At 43.9% G+C, this 15,007-nt stretch overlaps 1 protein-coding gene and 1 long non-coding RNA gene across 2 annotated transcripts; both read right to left on the bottom strand.

The window, feature by feature from the left end:
• Window positions 1-4,576: 4,576 nt before the first annotated feature.
• LOC101126415 (zinc finger protein 491) lies at window positions 4,577-7,710 on the bottom strand. The gene is given in 1 exon segment (XM_004060063.4): window positions 4,577-7,710. A coding segment is annotated over 1 exon segment (1,314 nt). The 3' UTR covers window positions 4,577-6,396.
• A 6,620-nt stretch (window positions 7,711-14,330) lies between these two features.
• LOC134757657 (uncharacterized) lies at window positions 14,331-14,693 on the bottom strand. Its single transcript, XR_010131893.1, has 2 exons — window positions 14,598-14,693; window positions 14,331-14,512 (listed from the first exon to the last, which is right to left on the bottom strand). It is a non-coding gene; the product is annotated as an uncharacterized lncRNA (long non-coding RNA).
• Window positions 14,694-15,007: the final 314 nt, after the last annotated feature.

The following is a 15,007-nucleotide window of genomic DNA, read 5'->3' as shown; positions in this document are numbered from 1 at the left end:
GCGGGAAATGGGATGAGGCATGGCCAAGGCTTCCTCACACTGCTATGGACTGCAGCAAGGTTTTCCTTGTAAGGGAGCTAACCAAGCCAGAACTTATTAAAGATTTAGAGGCTCTCAGTACTATGTATATCTATCCCTGGTGCGTTGACAGTGACTGAAGACCCATTTTTCAGGACATGCTGCGTAGGACTGAGCCAGGGAACATGATATAGCATGGCACTTTTATCTCACATATAACCCCAAGGAGCAGGGTTAACTGAAATGAAAGACGGTCTCAGGGGAAGCTGTAAATGAGAAATTCTGTCATAGAAATTATGACTTAGGCAGGCCGGGCGCGGTGGCTCATGCCTGTAATCCCAGCACTTTGAGAAGCTGAGGCAGGCAGATCACGAGGTCAGGAGTTCAAGACCAGCCTGGCCAACATGGTGAAATCCTGTCTCTACTGAAAATACAAAAATTAGCCAGGAATGGTGGCGCATGCCTGTAATCCCAGCTACTTGAAAGGCTGAGGCAGGAGAATTGCTTGAACCGGGAGGCAGAGGTTGCAGTGAGCCAAGATCGTGCCACTGCATCCCAGCCTGAGACAGAGTGAGACTCCGTCTCAAAAAAAAAATTATGTTTTAGCCATCTTTTTTTGAGACGGGGTCTCACTCTATCGCCCAAGCTGGAGTGCAGTGGTGCGATGGCTGCTCACTGCAGCCTCAACCTCCCAGACTCAAGCAATCCTCCCACCTCAGCCTCCTAAGTAGGTGGGACTACAAGTGCCTGCCACCATGCCTGGCAAGTTTTTTATTTTTGGTAGAGATGGGGTCTCATTCGGTTGTTCAGGTTGATCTCAAACTCCTGAGCTTAAGTGATCCTCCAGCCTCAGTCTCCCAAAGTGTTGGGATTACAGGTGTGTGCCTGGCCTCTTGGGCATCTTCATTGCTCCACACCTTACAATGATAAATTCAATATTCTGTGAATATTTCCTGGAGAAATTAGCACAGCCATAACTTGTGATAGGGCAAATCAGGTGTTGAAATTTGAACATTCCTGGAAACTTCATTTAATAAACCTAATTTTGCTTATGTGTGAAAGTATTCATACATATTCATTGTTCAGACACAGATAACCATGGCAAGAAGATGAGGTGCTATGAAAAACTATGTTGGGACAACAGGTACTATCAAGGATTATCATTGGCAAACCGGGACACATGGTCAGATGATTTCTGAGGCAGTTTTGTACCTTATGTAAACGTAGAAAGTGTTGGAACTAGAAGACATCGAGCTGGAGTCAGTTGCAGAATTGATGCTTTGCTTGGTATGTGGGGGACACTTCTCAAATATTTGCATTTGGTCACAGAAGTATTCCATGTTGTGTGAGAGCAGAGGAAAAAGAGTAGACTTTTTTTCCACTCTTAAGTCTCAGCACAACTCAGAAATCCAGTCCCCCAGACAGGATGTGTGGATGTTAAAGTCGCCCTCACCACAAGAGGGAGCTTCATTGACTTCCCCTATGTGGAAAATGGCTCAAAGCTGTTTTCTAAAGGACTTTTTAATGTAAGGCATACTAGTTATTAGAAATAAAGGTAGGACAGGTGTGGTGGCTCACACCAGTAATCCCAGCATTTTGGAAGGCCAAGGTAGGAGGATCTCTTGAGGCCAGGAGTTTGAGACCAGCCTGGGCAACATAGTGGGACCCTGTCTCTACCGAAAAAAAGTTAAGGTAACATCACTGAATTTGGTTTCATTTACATGATTTTTCTTTTCTTTTCTTTTTTCTTTCTTTTCTTTTTTTTTTTGACAAGGTCTCCCTCTGTCACCCAGGCTGGAGTACAGTGGTGCAAACAGAGCTCACTGCAGCCTCGGTCTTCCGGACTCAAGCAATTCTCCCACCTCAGCCTCCCAAGTAGCTGGGACCACAGGTGTGCGCCACCACGCCCAGCGAATTTTTGTATTTTTTGTACAGGTGGGGTTTCACTGTGTTGCCCAGACTGCTCTCCAACTCCTGGCCTCAAGTGATCCTCCCACCTTAGCTTCCTAAAGTGCTGGGATTACAGGTTCTGAGGCACCATGCCTGGCCAATTTAACTTTTCATAGATTGATTTTTAAAAAGTAATGAACCTGGCTGGGCATAGTGGTCATGCCTGTAATCCCAGCACTTTGGGAGGCTGAGGTGAGTGGATCACCTGAGGTTGGGAGTTCGAGACCAGCCTAGCCAACATGGTGAAACCCCATCTCTACTAAAAATACAAAAATTAGCTGAGTGTGGTGGTGCATGCCTGTAATCCCAGCTACTCAGGAGGCTGAAGCAGGAGAATCGCTTGAACCTGGAAGGTGGAGGTTGCAGTGAGCCGAGATCACACCATTGCACTCCAGCCTGGGCAGCGACAAAGCGAGACTCTGTCTCAAAAAAAGAAAAAGAAAAAGAAAAAGCAATAAACCCTGTGAACTTTGATTGGATTTCCCAGATCCTAAAAAGTGCAGTGTAACAAAAAACTGAATGGAAAGAAGTAGGACTAACTGAGGTGAGCGGAAGAACCCTCTGTGGAGGTGACATTTGAGGTGACCTGATATAATGTATTAGTATAAAGGAAATGTTAAAATGAAAATTATGGGAGGCCATTGTTTTGGACTGAGCTTCTGCACTAGGCACTTAGAAACCAGATCAGACCAAAATGGAGTCACTCATGCTAAATGCCACATAACGAAACTGAAACTTAAAGGAAGCGAATAGATCCCTATACAGATGAGTTTTTCCATTGAAAACCAGTTCAGTTTCCTGTTGGCCAGACTGGTCTCAATTTGAGAAACATCAAGACACCTCCATAGTCAAGGCTAATAATGTCCAGGCTGTGTCCTGTTCATCACCTAAACCTGCACCTCTAGCGTTCCTTACCTTCACTGGCCATCCCAACACAGTGCCCGCCTCCTGTAGAAAATCACATCTAGAGTGAAGTGGGTGGCGTTGTTTGTACTCTAACCAAACTCTCAGAGTGCATTTGGCCTTCAAGGGAGAAGGATGAGGCCGTGTTTGGTTTCAGACACACCTAACTCTGTATTACCATCTCTTTCTTGATCTAAGCGACACTCTATAAAAACTGATAGGCAATGGGCTGGGTGCAGTAGCTCACGCCTGTAATCCCAGCACTTTGGGAGGCCGAGGCAGGTGGATCACAAGGTCAGGAGTTCAAGACTAGCCTGGCCAACATGGTGAAATGCCATCTCTACTAAAAATACAAAAATTAGCCGGGTGTGGTGGCAGGCACCTGTAATCCCAGCTACTTGGGAGGCTGAGGCAGGACAATAGCTTGAACCCAGGAGGCAGAGGTTGCAGTGAGCCAAGATTGTGCCACTGCACTCCAGCCTGGGTGACAAAGTGAGACTCCATCTCAAAAAAAAAATGACAGGCAATGACAGTACCTTTCACTTATGTTGATACCTAATCTGGGGATGGATGTGTCATCTGCACATAGAGTCAGGGGTTGGTCACTCATTGCTGCTCTGTCCTGTGGTACCAGGTTTTGACTCTAGGGGGTTTCAAACAGGCTTCTCTGAAGAAGAGTTTGGCTGGCACTTCAAAAAAGTGATTGGATTGTTCCATGCCACTGTATAATATATAAAACTAACTTTTCCATGTTGCCTATTACTCTACAGTGTGGCATAAAAGGGTTGCTGAACTCCTGTTCGAGATCAGCCTGGGCAACATGGTGAAACCTTGTCTCTAAAAAAAAATACAAAAATTAGCTGGGCATGGTCCCAGCTACTTGGGAGGCTAAGGTGGGAGGATCGCTTGAGCCCAGGAGGTGGAGATTGCAGTGAGCCGAGATCATGCCACTGCACTCCACATAGCCTGGGTGATAGAATGAGACCCTGTGTCAAAAAGAAAAAAGAGGGTTGCATCAAGAGCATATTATCTGAGCAAGAAAGACTTGGTTGGAATAGTGATGCTGACTTTCATCCTTCCTAGGCGTGCATTCAGACGGTTACATAAATATATTGACCGCACTTGACTCAGTAAGGAATTTCTTTAAAAGTATTATATAGCTTCCTAAGGAGTAAGTGACTTTATATATTTTTAACTGGAGCATTTTGTGGAACGGTGTTCATACACTCTAAGAAATATCTTAGGTTTTGGAGAATAAGTAAAGCAAAAACAGGTCCACAAGTCTGGGAGCTGCCTCCCCTCACCACAAGGCCAAATCTTAAGCCATGTCAGACACCTGCAGTGTGAAACAGTGCTCCTCAGTGACCATGATGGAGCAGGACAAAAACGAGGGCACTCTGTAACCACGTCCCTAGATGGGATAGAAGAAAACATATTTCAAATCATAAAAATTACCAAAAATTCCAATTCCCCTCTTCTCATAATGGACTGACCAGCAATTGTCTTCAATTAGGTTTACCTCCAATCCATTCTTTCTCCTTCTAGGTGAGAACTACTATGATTAGCAGTGGTACAATTAAGTTCACATCCTGACAGCATCCAATATACAAAAATGACTCACCTCCTTGAATAGAGAACAATGCACCTAAAACAGAAATCCTGTAAGAAATTCTACGGAGAACACTCATTGATATGTTCTGCAGTCATTTATGGCTTGTGGTCATATTTATTACTACAATTTATTACATCCTCTTTGACAACAGTTTTTTTAGTACTGGTGGTTTTGGGCAAGAGAGCACTCATAACAGCAAGATTTAACTTCGGGGATTATAAAAGAATGACAAATTATGGTCAAGATAAAAATTGTGGCTGGGAACAGTGGCTCACGCCTATAATCTCAGCACTTTGGAAGACTGAGACAGGAGGATTGCTTTGGCCCAGGAGTTGGAGACTAGCCTGGGGAGCATAACAAGACCTCCTCTGTACTAAAAATTAAAAAAAAAATTAGCCAGGCATGATGGTGCACACCTGTAGTCCCAGAAACTCAGGAGGCTGAGGCAGGAGGATTGCTTAAGCCCAGGAGCTCAGAGCTGCAATGAGCTATGATTGCACCACTGCACTCCAGCCTGGGTTATAGGGCAAGACCCTGTCTCAAAAAAAAAAAAAAAAGGTAAAAATTATAAGTAGATATGCATGAAATGTATAATTTACATCAGGAAATAAATGAGGTTTGTACACATGGTGATATTGATTCACAATATCAAACAAATAATTTGGTAACAGTATACATTTGATCTGATCCATGTTGACAAGGGATATTTTAATAGAGCTTCTCAGTATACAAAAAAAAGAGAACAACATTTGTAAGTACACAACTGAAGAACAGTGAATAAACTTTTTTTTTTTTTTTTGAGACAGAGTATTGCTCTCTCGTCCAGGCTGGAGTACAGTGGCGTGATCTTGGCTCACTGCAACCTCCACCTCCCAGGTTCAGGAGATTCTCCTGCCTCAGCCTCCCGAGTAGCTGGGATTACAGGTATCCACCACCACACCCAGCTAATTTTGGTACTTTTAGTAGAGATGGGGTTTCACCGTGTTGGCCAGGCTAGTCTCAAACTCCTGACCTCGTGATCCGCCCACCTCGGCCTCCCAAAGTGCTGGGGTTACAGGCATGAGCCACTGCACCCAGCTGAATAAACTATTTTTAAGAAATATGTACAAAACTCTTTGCTCCCTCAAAAATATACATTGTCAATCACATATAATCAAAGATAACTGAAAATGAACTGAGGCATTACATTTTCCTGTGGATAACAGGAAACACTAGACATTTCCTGACCAGAGCAAGGTGTTCCTTCTCACATGAGAGTCCTGGATGAGACCAGTCACTGCACAGGGCAGCAGAGCTCTCATCAAGTTGGTTCTGATGGCAGCATAGTAGCTGTCAGGCTGAATCAAGAACAAGGTCACTACCAGCAGGAACAAAGGTGGATGTAAACAAATCACACCTCCTACCAACTCAATCTGCAGACTAGGGGAGTTGAGCATCAGAGAACATTCCCCACCCATGACAGTCTGCATTATCTCTCTGGTATAGACATTACAATACTTAAAGAAAAACCAAACTGTAGATAGAACTTGAATGTGGAGCTTCTGGGGACATCTTTGGAAACCTACACCTCTGAAAAAAGGACAGTCAAGAGATTTGGAGGATACTCTTGATTGACAAGCCAGAGAATCAGGAAAATGGGCTAGAATCATGGGGCCACACAGCCCATGTGAATTTGGCTGGCTCTAAAATGTGACTAAGGCCTTCCTCATGTCTGCCTTCGAAATCATATGTAAGATAGGCCACCAGTGAATCCCAGCGTGGCATCACCTAACTCCATCTCTACATTTTATTGCTTTCCTTTATTGACACCTCAAGCTGGGAGGGATGCTTGAGGCCAGGAGTTCAAGACCAACCTGGACAAGATAGTGAGACCCTGTCTCTATAAAAATAAAAATTAAAAAATAGCATTTCTCTCATATATTAATAGTGTGAGTTCTTTCACGTTTTCGACAGTAACTGGAATGAATGAAGGCTTTCCTACATTCCTTACATTGGTAAGGTTTCTCTCCAGTGTGAATTCTTTCATGTATTCTAATATATATGGAACAAGTGAAGGCTTTCCCACAATGCTTACATTCATAAGATTTTTCTCCAGTGTGAGTCCTTTCATGTCTATGAAAGGAGCTGACACAATGAAATGCTTTCCCACATTGCTTACATTCATAGGGTTTCTCACCAGTGTGAGTCCTTCCATGTATTCGAATGTACTTGGCAGATCTGAAGGCTTTCCCACATTGCTTACACCCATAGGGTTTCTCTCCAGTGTGAGTCCTTTCATGATATTGAAATGAAGTGGAACAAGTGAAGGCTTTCCCACATTGCTTGCGTTTGTAGGGTTTCTCTCCAGTGTGACTTCTTTCATGCCTTTGAAATGAACTGGGAGAGTAAAAGGCTTTCCCACATATCTTACATTTATGAGGCCTCTCTCCAGTGTGCATTCTCATGTGTCTTTGAAAGCTTATAAGGCGAGATAATGCTTTCCCATATAGTTTACATTCATAGGGTTTTTCTCCTGTGTGAGTCCTTTCATGCCTGTGAAAAGAACTGGGACAACTGAAGGCTTTCCCACATTCCTTACATTTGTACGGCTTCTCTCCTGTGTGTGTCCTTTCATGTCTGCGAAAGGAACTGGAAAAATTGAATGATTTCCCACACTCCTTACATTCATATGGCTTCTCCCCAGTGTGAGTTCTTTCATGGATTCGAACAGAACTGTGCCAACTGAAGGCTTTACCACATTGTTTACATTCATATGGTTTCTCTCCAGTGTGAGTTCGTTCATGGGTAAGGTATAAACTGAGACAATCCAAGGCTTTCCCACAAAACTTACATTTATAAGGTCCATCTCCACTGTGCATTACCATATGTCTTCAAATGCTTGCAGGAGAAATGAAAGATTTTCCACATTCCTTACAATCAAAAAGTTTCTCTCTAGTGTGAGGCCTTTCATGTGTTCGAAAGCAGTGGCTATGGCTCAAGGCTTTCCCAAGTTGTTTATGTTTATATGGCTTCTCTAAAAATTTCTGACGCTTATATGGTTGGTGTCCAGTGTCAGTTCTGATGTTCCTATTAAGGGATGAATATCCCATGAAGACTTCTCCACATGTACCACTTTCACATGATTTTACTCCAGGAAGAGTTTTCTTGTTCAGCATGTCTTCCAGAACCTGGGTGAAAGTTTCTCCACACTAACTACCTTCTGTACTCTCAAAGAGTCTCTCTCCCATAAAATTTCTGTGAAAAATGCCAAGCACATAATTAAGGGTCTGTTTATAAGCAATTTAATATTCGTTAATAAGTATTACACTTGCATTTTTAATGTTTTTGTTTTTTTGGTACAAAGTCTCACTCTGTTACCCAGGCTGGAGTGCAGTGGCGTGATCATAACACACTGCAGCCTTCACCTCCTGGGCTCAAGTGATCCTCCCACCTCAGGCTCCCCAGAAAGTTGGACTACAGGTGTGTGCCACCATACCCAGCTAATTTTTTATTTTTGGTAGAGATAGAGTCTTGCTGTGTCTCCCAGGCTGATCTTGGGCTCTTGACCTCAAGTGGTCCTCTTGCCTTGGTCTCCCAAAGTGCTGGGATTACAGGCATGAGCCACCATGTCCAGCTGCATTTTTAACATTATCCCATGAAGTGTAGGCTTTCTGCCCTGTCTGAATTGTTTAAACATGAATGGATCACACATTCTACAAGATGGCCTGTCTATATCTATCATCAAAAAAAGAATATTTACATGAGGTTTCTTTTTTTTTTTGAGACGGAGTTTTGCTCTTGTTGCCCAGGCTGGAGTGCCATGGCGTGATCTCAGCTCACTGCAACCTCTGCCTCCCGGATTCCAGCGACTCTCCTGCCTCAACCTCCCGAGTAGCTGGGATTACAGGCATGTGCCACCACGCCTGGATAATTTTATATTTTTACTAGCGACAGGGTTTGTCCATGTTGGTCAGACTGGTCTTGAACTCCCGACCTCAGGTGATCCGCCCACCTTGGCCTCCCAAAGTCCTGGGATTACAGGTGTGAGCCACCACGGCCAGCTGAGGTTTCTTAATACTATTTCCAAGTAAACTATTTTATGAACATTAAACCTCTATATCACATTGAAATATATGTTTTTCGAGAAAACTTTCTAAGAATAAATACATTTTATGCTGAGCTTATTTCTTTTGTTGGCTTCTTTTTAACAATTTCTGACAATCTGAGATTTTCTTTAGAGACATTTCTTTGTCTTGTGAGTGTAAATTATCTTAGATTTCTCCTGGGATGTTTGTATTGATCTTCAATGTTCTGGTCTTTCCATTTCTTCCCTAAAAAATAGTCCTGAATTAGTATAAGATTATTTAAAAATCATTAGATTCCATGTTTATGGGACACTGCAGCCATGCCTGATTTATTCATCGAAGGATTGCCTATCCATATTCCAAATCCCTGAATAGCACTGATGAACTAGAAACATGTGTTCTTCAATTCACTGAGGGAGGTAATATTGTCACCCCTACCTATAGAGATGAGGTTCCTGAAGGTTTCCTGCATCACATCTCTGTAGAGATTCTTCTGGAAAGGATTCAACAAGGCCCACTCCTCCTGGGTGAAGTTCACAGCCACATCCTCAAAGGCCACTGGGTCCTGAAACATCTCACATGTGTAGAGGAGGATGGGTGAGAGTGACAGCACTGGGGGCCTAGACTCTATTCTCAAGAAGTTCTTATGATGCTGTGGACTCCAAACATTTATTCCCTGCCTCTGTCATCAGACCTCTTACTCCCCTGTCTACACTCACTTCCTCTCAAACAGCAATTTTGATGCCAGAGTGTAACTATGGGTAAAGCAATAGCAGAATAGGAAAATGTAGCCTTCTGCCACGTGAGGACACAGCAAGAGGATGGAGTTCATGAGGAATGGACCCTCTGGACATGGTACCTGCCAGTGCCTTGATCTTTTTTTTTTTTTTTTTCTGAGATGGGGTCTCACTCTGTCACCCAGGCTGGAGTGCAGTCGCGCGATCTTGGCTCACTACAACCTCTGCCTCCCGGGTTCAAGCAGTTCTCCTGCCTCAGCCTCCTGAGTAGATGGGATTACAGGCATGCGCCACCATGCCCAGCTAATTTTTGTATTTTTAGTAAAGACGGGGTTTCACCATGTTGGTCAGGCTGGTCTCAAACTCCTGATCTCGTGATCTGCCCGCCTTGGCCTCCCAAAGTGTTGGGATTATAGGCGTGAGCCACCGCGCCTGGCGTGCCTTGATCTTAGACTTCCCAGCCTCCAGAACTAAGGAGCTGAATTGGCCCTCCTCCCTTGGACCTGTGCTGGGCTTAGTGACTCACTTCCAAAGAACAGAGTATGGAAAGGGGTAAAAATAGTAACTTTAAAGTGGAAAAACCTGACAAACACTGCTTCATTCAAGTGATCAAGGTTACTGTCACCAGGTGTATCAAGTGATGAGCCTGGACACTTCACCTTTGTGGTATTCTCCCGCAAAACACCTAACTCCAGTCTAATCATGAGAAAAATTCCAAATTGAGGAACATTCTATGGAATACCTGACCAGCACTCTTAAAACTGTCAAAGTGATTTTAAAAAACAAGGGAAGACTGAGAAATTGTCACAAAGCAGATCAAGGAGACATGAGAACTAAATACAGTGGGGGTATACTGGATTGGGTCCTGGAATAGAAAAAGGATATTAGTGGAAAAACTGTTGAAAATCTGGAATTTCATTAATAGTAATATACAAATGATAACTTCTTAGTTTTGTTGGACCATGGTTATGTAAGATGCTCACATTAGAAGAAAATGGGTGACGGGTATATGGGAACTTTGTAGATTATCTTTGCAAGTTTTCTATAAATCTAAAATTATTCCAAAATAACAAATTTATGGCCAGGTATGGTGGCTCACGCCTGTAATCCCAGCACTTTGGAAGGCCAAGGCAGGCAGATCACCTGAGGTTAGGAGTTCAAAACCAGGCTGGCCAATGTGGCAAAACCCCATCTCTATTAAAAATACAAAAATTAGCCGGGTGTGGTGGCAGGCGCCTGTAATCCCAGCTACTCAGGGAGGCTGAGGCATGAGAATCGCTTGAACCCAGGAGGCAGAGGTTGCAGTGAGCCAAGAGAGAGCCACTGCACTCCAGCCTGGACAACAGAGTGAGACTCCACCTTGGAAAAAAAAAAAGAATAGGAAAATGTCTCTTTTTGGTGAATCCGGAGAGAAAGATGTGTTTCCTGGGTACCCCAATGTCTCTCTGTACATTGGGTGTGTAGCATCTTTTGTAACAGAGTCCTACTAATTCATGTGCAGAAAAAAACTCACAACAGCAGTCCTGAGACTACATATACTTGAAAATGTGTGTTCACAAAGTTTAACCTTTGATGGTATCTGGAAAGTGGATTTGATTCTCATTCAAACAGCACAGGCAAATCCAAAAACAAACAAAAACCGAATTTTGCATGGGATCTCACCAACCCAACTGATTAAGAGAGTCATAACTAACTGAAACAGAAACCCATGACCAAAACCATTATGGGAAATAATACTGGGGTAAGACAACATAAATTGTAATTGATGAAGTGCTGAAGGATGAATGGGGACAAGGTTTAGAGGTAAAAACTCTGTGGGGGGGGCAGTCTTAACAAAAAGGTAATGTGATTTATGAAAATTAAGAACTTTTGTGCAGGGGAACACACTATCAACAAGGGAAAAGAAAACTCATCAATTTGGAGAAAATGTTGGTAAGTCATATATCTGATATGGTCTTAATATTCAGCAAATATAAAGAATTTCCATAATTCAACTACAAAAAACACATCAAACATGCCAAATGGAAAGCTTTGATGAGCATGCTGACAAACTGGAACCTATGTACACTGTCCAAGGGATTGTAAAATGGCTTACCTATGAAAAACAGTACGGCGGTGCCTCAAAAATTAAAAACAAAATTACCAAATGTTCCAGCAACCCACTTTTGGGTCGAATTATATTCAATTCAAAAGAATTGAAAGTAGGATCTCAAAGAAATATTTGAAAACCATCAATGGCTGGGTACAGTGGCTGATGCCTGTAACCCCAACACTTTCAGGAGGCTGAGGCAGGAAGATCAATTGAGCCCAGGAGTTTGAGACCAGCCTAGGCAACAGAGTGAGATCCAATCTCTATAAAAAATAAAATAAAATGAATTGAAATCCATTGTTCACCACACCCGACAGGTAGATCAACCTAAATGCCAATTGATGGATGAATGGATAATGAAAATGTACATATATACACAACAGGATATTATTTATTCTTATAAAATGACATCCTGTCCCATACTACAACAGGCATGAAACTTCATGATACTATGCTAACTGCAAAAGACCAGTCAGAAAAAGAAAAATGCGGTATGACTCATCTTAGAGAAGTTATATAAAATTGTCAAACTAACTCAATGGTACACTTAAAATGCTTGAGCTAGTAAAATTTTTAAGGTTTTTCTTATTGTAATTAACTAGAAAAATTATTGTACCAAAAAGAAAACTAATTTACTAAAATATGGGCAATGGCGTGATCTTGGCTCACTGCAACCTCTGCCTCCCAGGTTCAAGAAATTCTCCTGCCTCAGCCTCCCGAGTAGCTGGGACTATAGGCACGCACCACCATGCCCAGCTAATTTTTGTATTTTTAGTAAAGACAGGGTTTCACTATGTTGGCCAGGCTGGTCTTGAACTCCTGACCTTGTGATCCACCCGCCTCAGCCTCCCAAAGTGCTGAGATTATAGGCATGAGCCACCACATCCAGCCAAGCAATGGATTTTAATGACATTTCTCCCAGACATACACAAATGGCCAACAAACACATGAAAAGATGATCAATCAGGCATGGGGTTTTACCCAATGTCGTTTTGGGTAGTTACTGAATAGTTTCCTCTCATAAAAAATATTCATAAACAAAATATAATTTTTTTCTTTTTAAAATTTTATTTATGTATTTAATAGAGACGGGGTCTCTCTATGTTGCTGAGCTGGTCTTAAACTTCTGGACTCACGTGATCCTCCCACCTCGGCCTGCCAAAGTGCTGGGATTACAAGTGTAAGCCAGCATGCCAAGCCCTAAAGTTTTTGCTTTTTGAGGAAAATTTTCACCCTGTCTCCCAGGCTGGAGTGCAGTGGTGCCCTCAAGGCTCACTGCAGCCTTGGATCTTCGGGGCTCAAGCGATCCTCCCGCCTTAGTCTCCCGAGTATAGTAGCTGAGACTACAGGAATATGACACCATGCCCAGCTATTTTGTTTGTTTGTTTTCAGTAGAGATGAGATCTTGCTATGTTGCCCTGCCCACTCTGGTCTTGAACTCCTGGGCTCAAGCAATCCTCCCACCTGGGCCTCTGAAAGTGCTGGGATTACAGGAGTGAGTCACTGTGCCTGGACTAAAATTTTTAAAAAATGTTTTCTTTCCCGTGTCTCTACTAAAAATACAAAAATCTGCCGGGCATGTCGGCACATGCCTGTAATCCCAGCTACTTGGGAGGCTGAGGCAGGGGAATCGCTTGAACCCAGGAGGCGGAGGTTGCAGTGAGCCAAGATAGCACCATTGCACTCCAGCCTGGGCGACAGACACAGTGAGACTGTCTCAAAAAAAAAAAAGTTTTCCTTATTTTCAGAGGTGTTGATAACATTTTTAAATAGTGCCATTCATTTGTCTGTGGAAAAATGATAAAATATGGCAGCTGTTTCAAATGTAGCATGGGAAACACATAATTGATAAGGATGTCAATTGGTGAGGGGAAGTTGGTGTTTTTGAATGTGAGGAGAAAACCAGAAATTTAGGGATTTACTGTCATACCTGGGAAGAACTAGGCTGGGGGAGGGGTCCCAAAAACTCCCTCTTTGATCAAACTAGTCAGGCTCCTCAGAGCCCCCCTCTTCTTGAGTAGACTTTGGCCTTTTCCTGCAGAGCCCTGTGGTAGCAAAAACCCTTCTAAGGGAGTTTAGAGAAAATTCCCCCAAACCTGATATCCAATCAAGTCCCTTTTCCCTACGTTTGACAATCTCTTCCCTAATTCTTGACACTAAACCAACTTCCATCCTCTCCCTCACCTTGCCTATTAGCTGTAAATTCAATACTGTCGTTGATGCAGCCTTCACCTCCTGGGCTCAAGCAATTCTCCTGCCTCAGCCTCCAGACTAACTACAGAAGCGGCCATCATACCTGACTAATTTTTTTTTTTTTTTTAACAGAGTCTCGCTCTGTCGCCAGGCTGGAGTGCAGTGGCACCATCTCGGCTCACTGCAACCTCCGCCTTCTGCGTTCAAGCGATTGTCTTGCCTCAGCCTCCCGAGTAGCCGGATTACAGGCACGTGCCACCACGCCCAGCTAATTTTTGTATTTTTGGTAGAGTCGGGGTTTCACCATGTTGGCCAGGATGGTCTCGAATTCCTGACCTCGTCATCCGCCCGCCTCGGCCTCCCAAAGTGCTGGGATTATAGACGTGAGCCACTGCGCCCGGCCATACCCGACTAATTTTTTAAAATATTTTGTACAGACATGGGGTCTCGCCATGTTGTCCAAGCTGGCATCACCTTGCCTTACGCTGGAATGTTAAATATACTCTTTAAAATTGGAAAGGAAATGAAACCCAAATGTAAAGAAAAAAAAAAAAAGCTCTATGGGGGCGGGCCAAACTCTAATTAAATTGTTGTGCCTCACAAACTAGCCTTGTATAAAAAACGTTGTAATCCTGTTAAATTTCTAGCCTATATAAGCAAGAACTTAAACTTTTAAATTTGAAACACTGAGCCCATTTCCGTGGATCCTGTATTTTCCCAAATGGGCCATTCCCAGCTTCTTGCTTGAGTAAACTTTAAAAAACTGGAATCTGATTCTTTTATTTCAGGTTGACAAGTCCACATACGGCGACAGCATCACTGTAACTAATCAAGTATTTAATCCTGTTTGCCTCCTTATGCAACTTATAAAAGCCTTTTCTTCAATCACAAGCCATGACCGGGTGTTTCTCTCTCGGAATCGCTGTTGCTCCAACAAACTCTTTAACTGTTAACAGAGCCTCAGTTTAATTTTTAGCAGAAGAAAGGCGGGACACATCCGACCCCCCATGACCCTCCCGTGGCCCCCGCACAATCTGGGAAGACGCCGGGCTGCGGGCGCGGAGCTGCCCAGAGAGGACTCCGGGGCCGGGGCCGCAGTCGCCGCGTAGGGACGGGACAGGACGCCCGGGGTCCCAGCTGCGGGCCCAGCCTCACCTGGCGGCCGAGGGGACCGAGGGCCAAGCCACGCCATGGGGGACGCGGGTCCCAATCGCCGGGGTCGCCCGAGCGGAGGCCTGGGTCCCGCCACAGCAGGATCCTGTTGGTTCCACCCAGCCCCTCTTCCACGTATCTGGACGCTAGGCCGGGCACTTTACCATTTCCCTGCTTCTTGGTGTCCCGGCGTCCTCTTTATGACTCCGGAGCAGGTCACAGCGCAGGTGACAGCGTCACAGAAGCAGTGGCGGAGGCACCTGGGGCCTCTCGGAGCAGCAAGGACTGG

Source organism: Gorilla gorilla, chromosome 20 (assembly GCF_029281585.2).
Source record: "Gorilla gorilla gorilla isolate KB3781 chromosome 20, NHGRI_mGorGor1-v2.1_pri, whole genome shotgun sequence".
Lineage (NCBI taxonomy): Eukaryota > Metazoa > Chordata > Mammalia > Primates > Hominidae > Gorilla > Gorilla gorilla.
The sequence above is the reverse complement of the archived record's forward strand: the minus strand, read 5'-3'. Positions and strand labels throughout refer to the sequence as shown.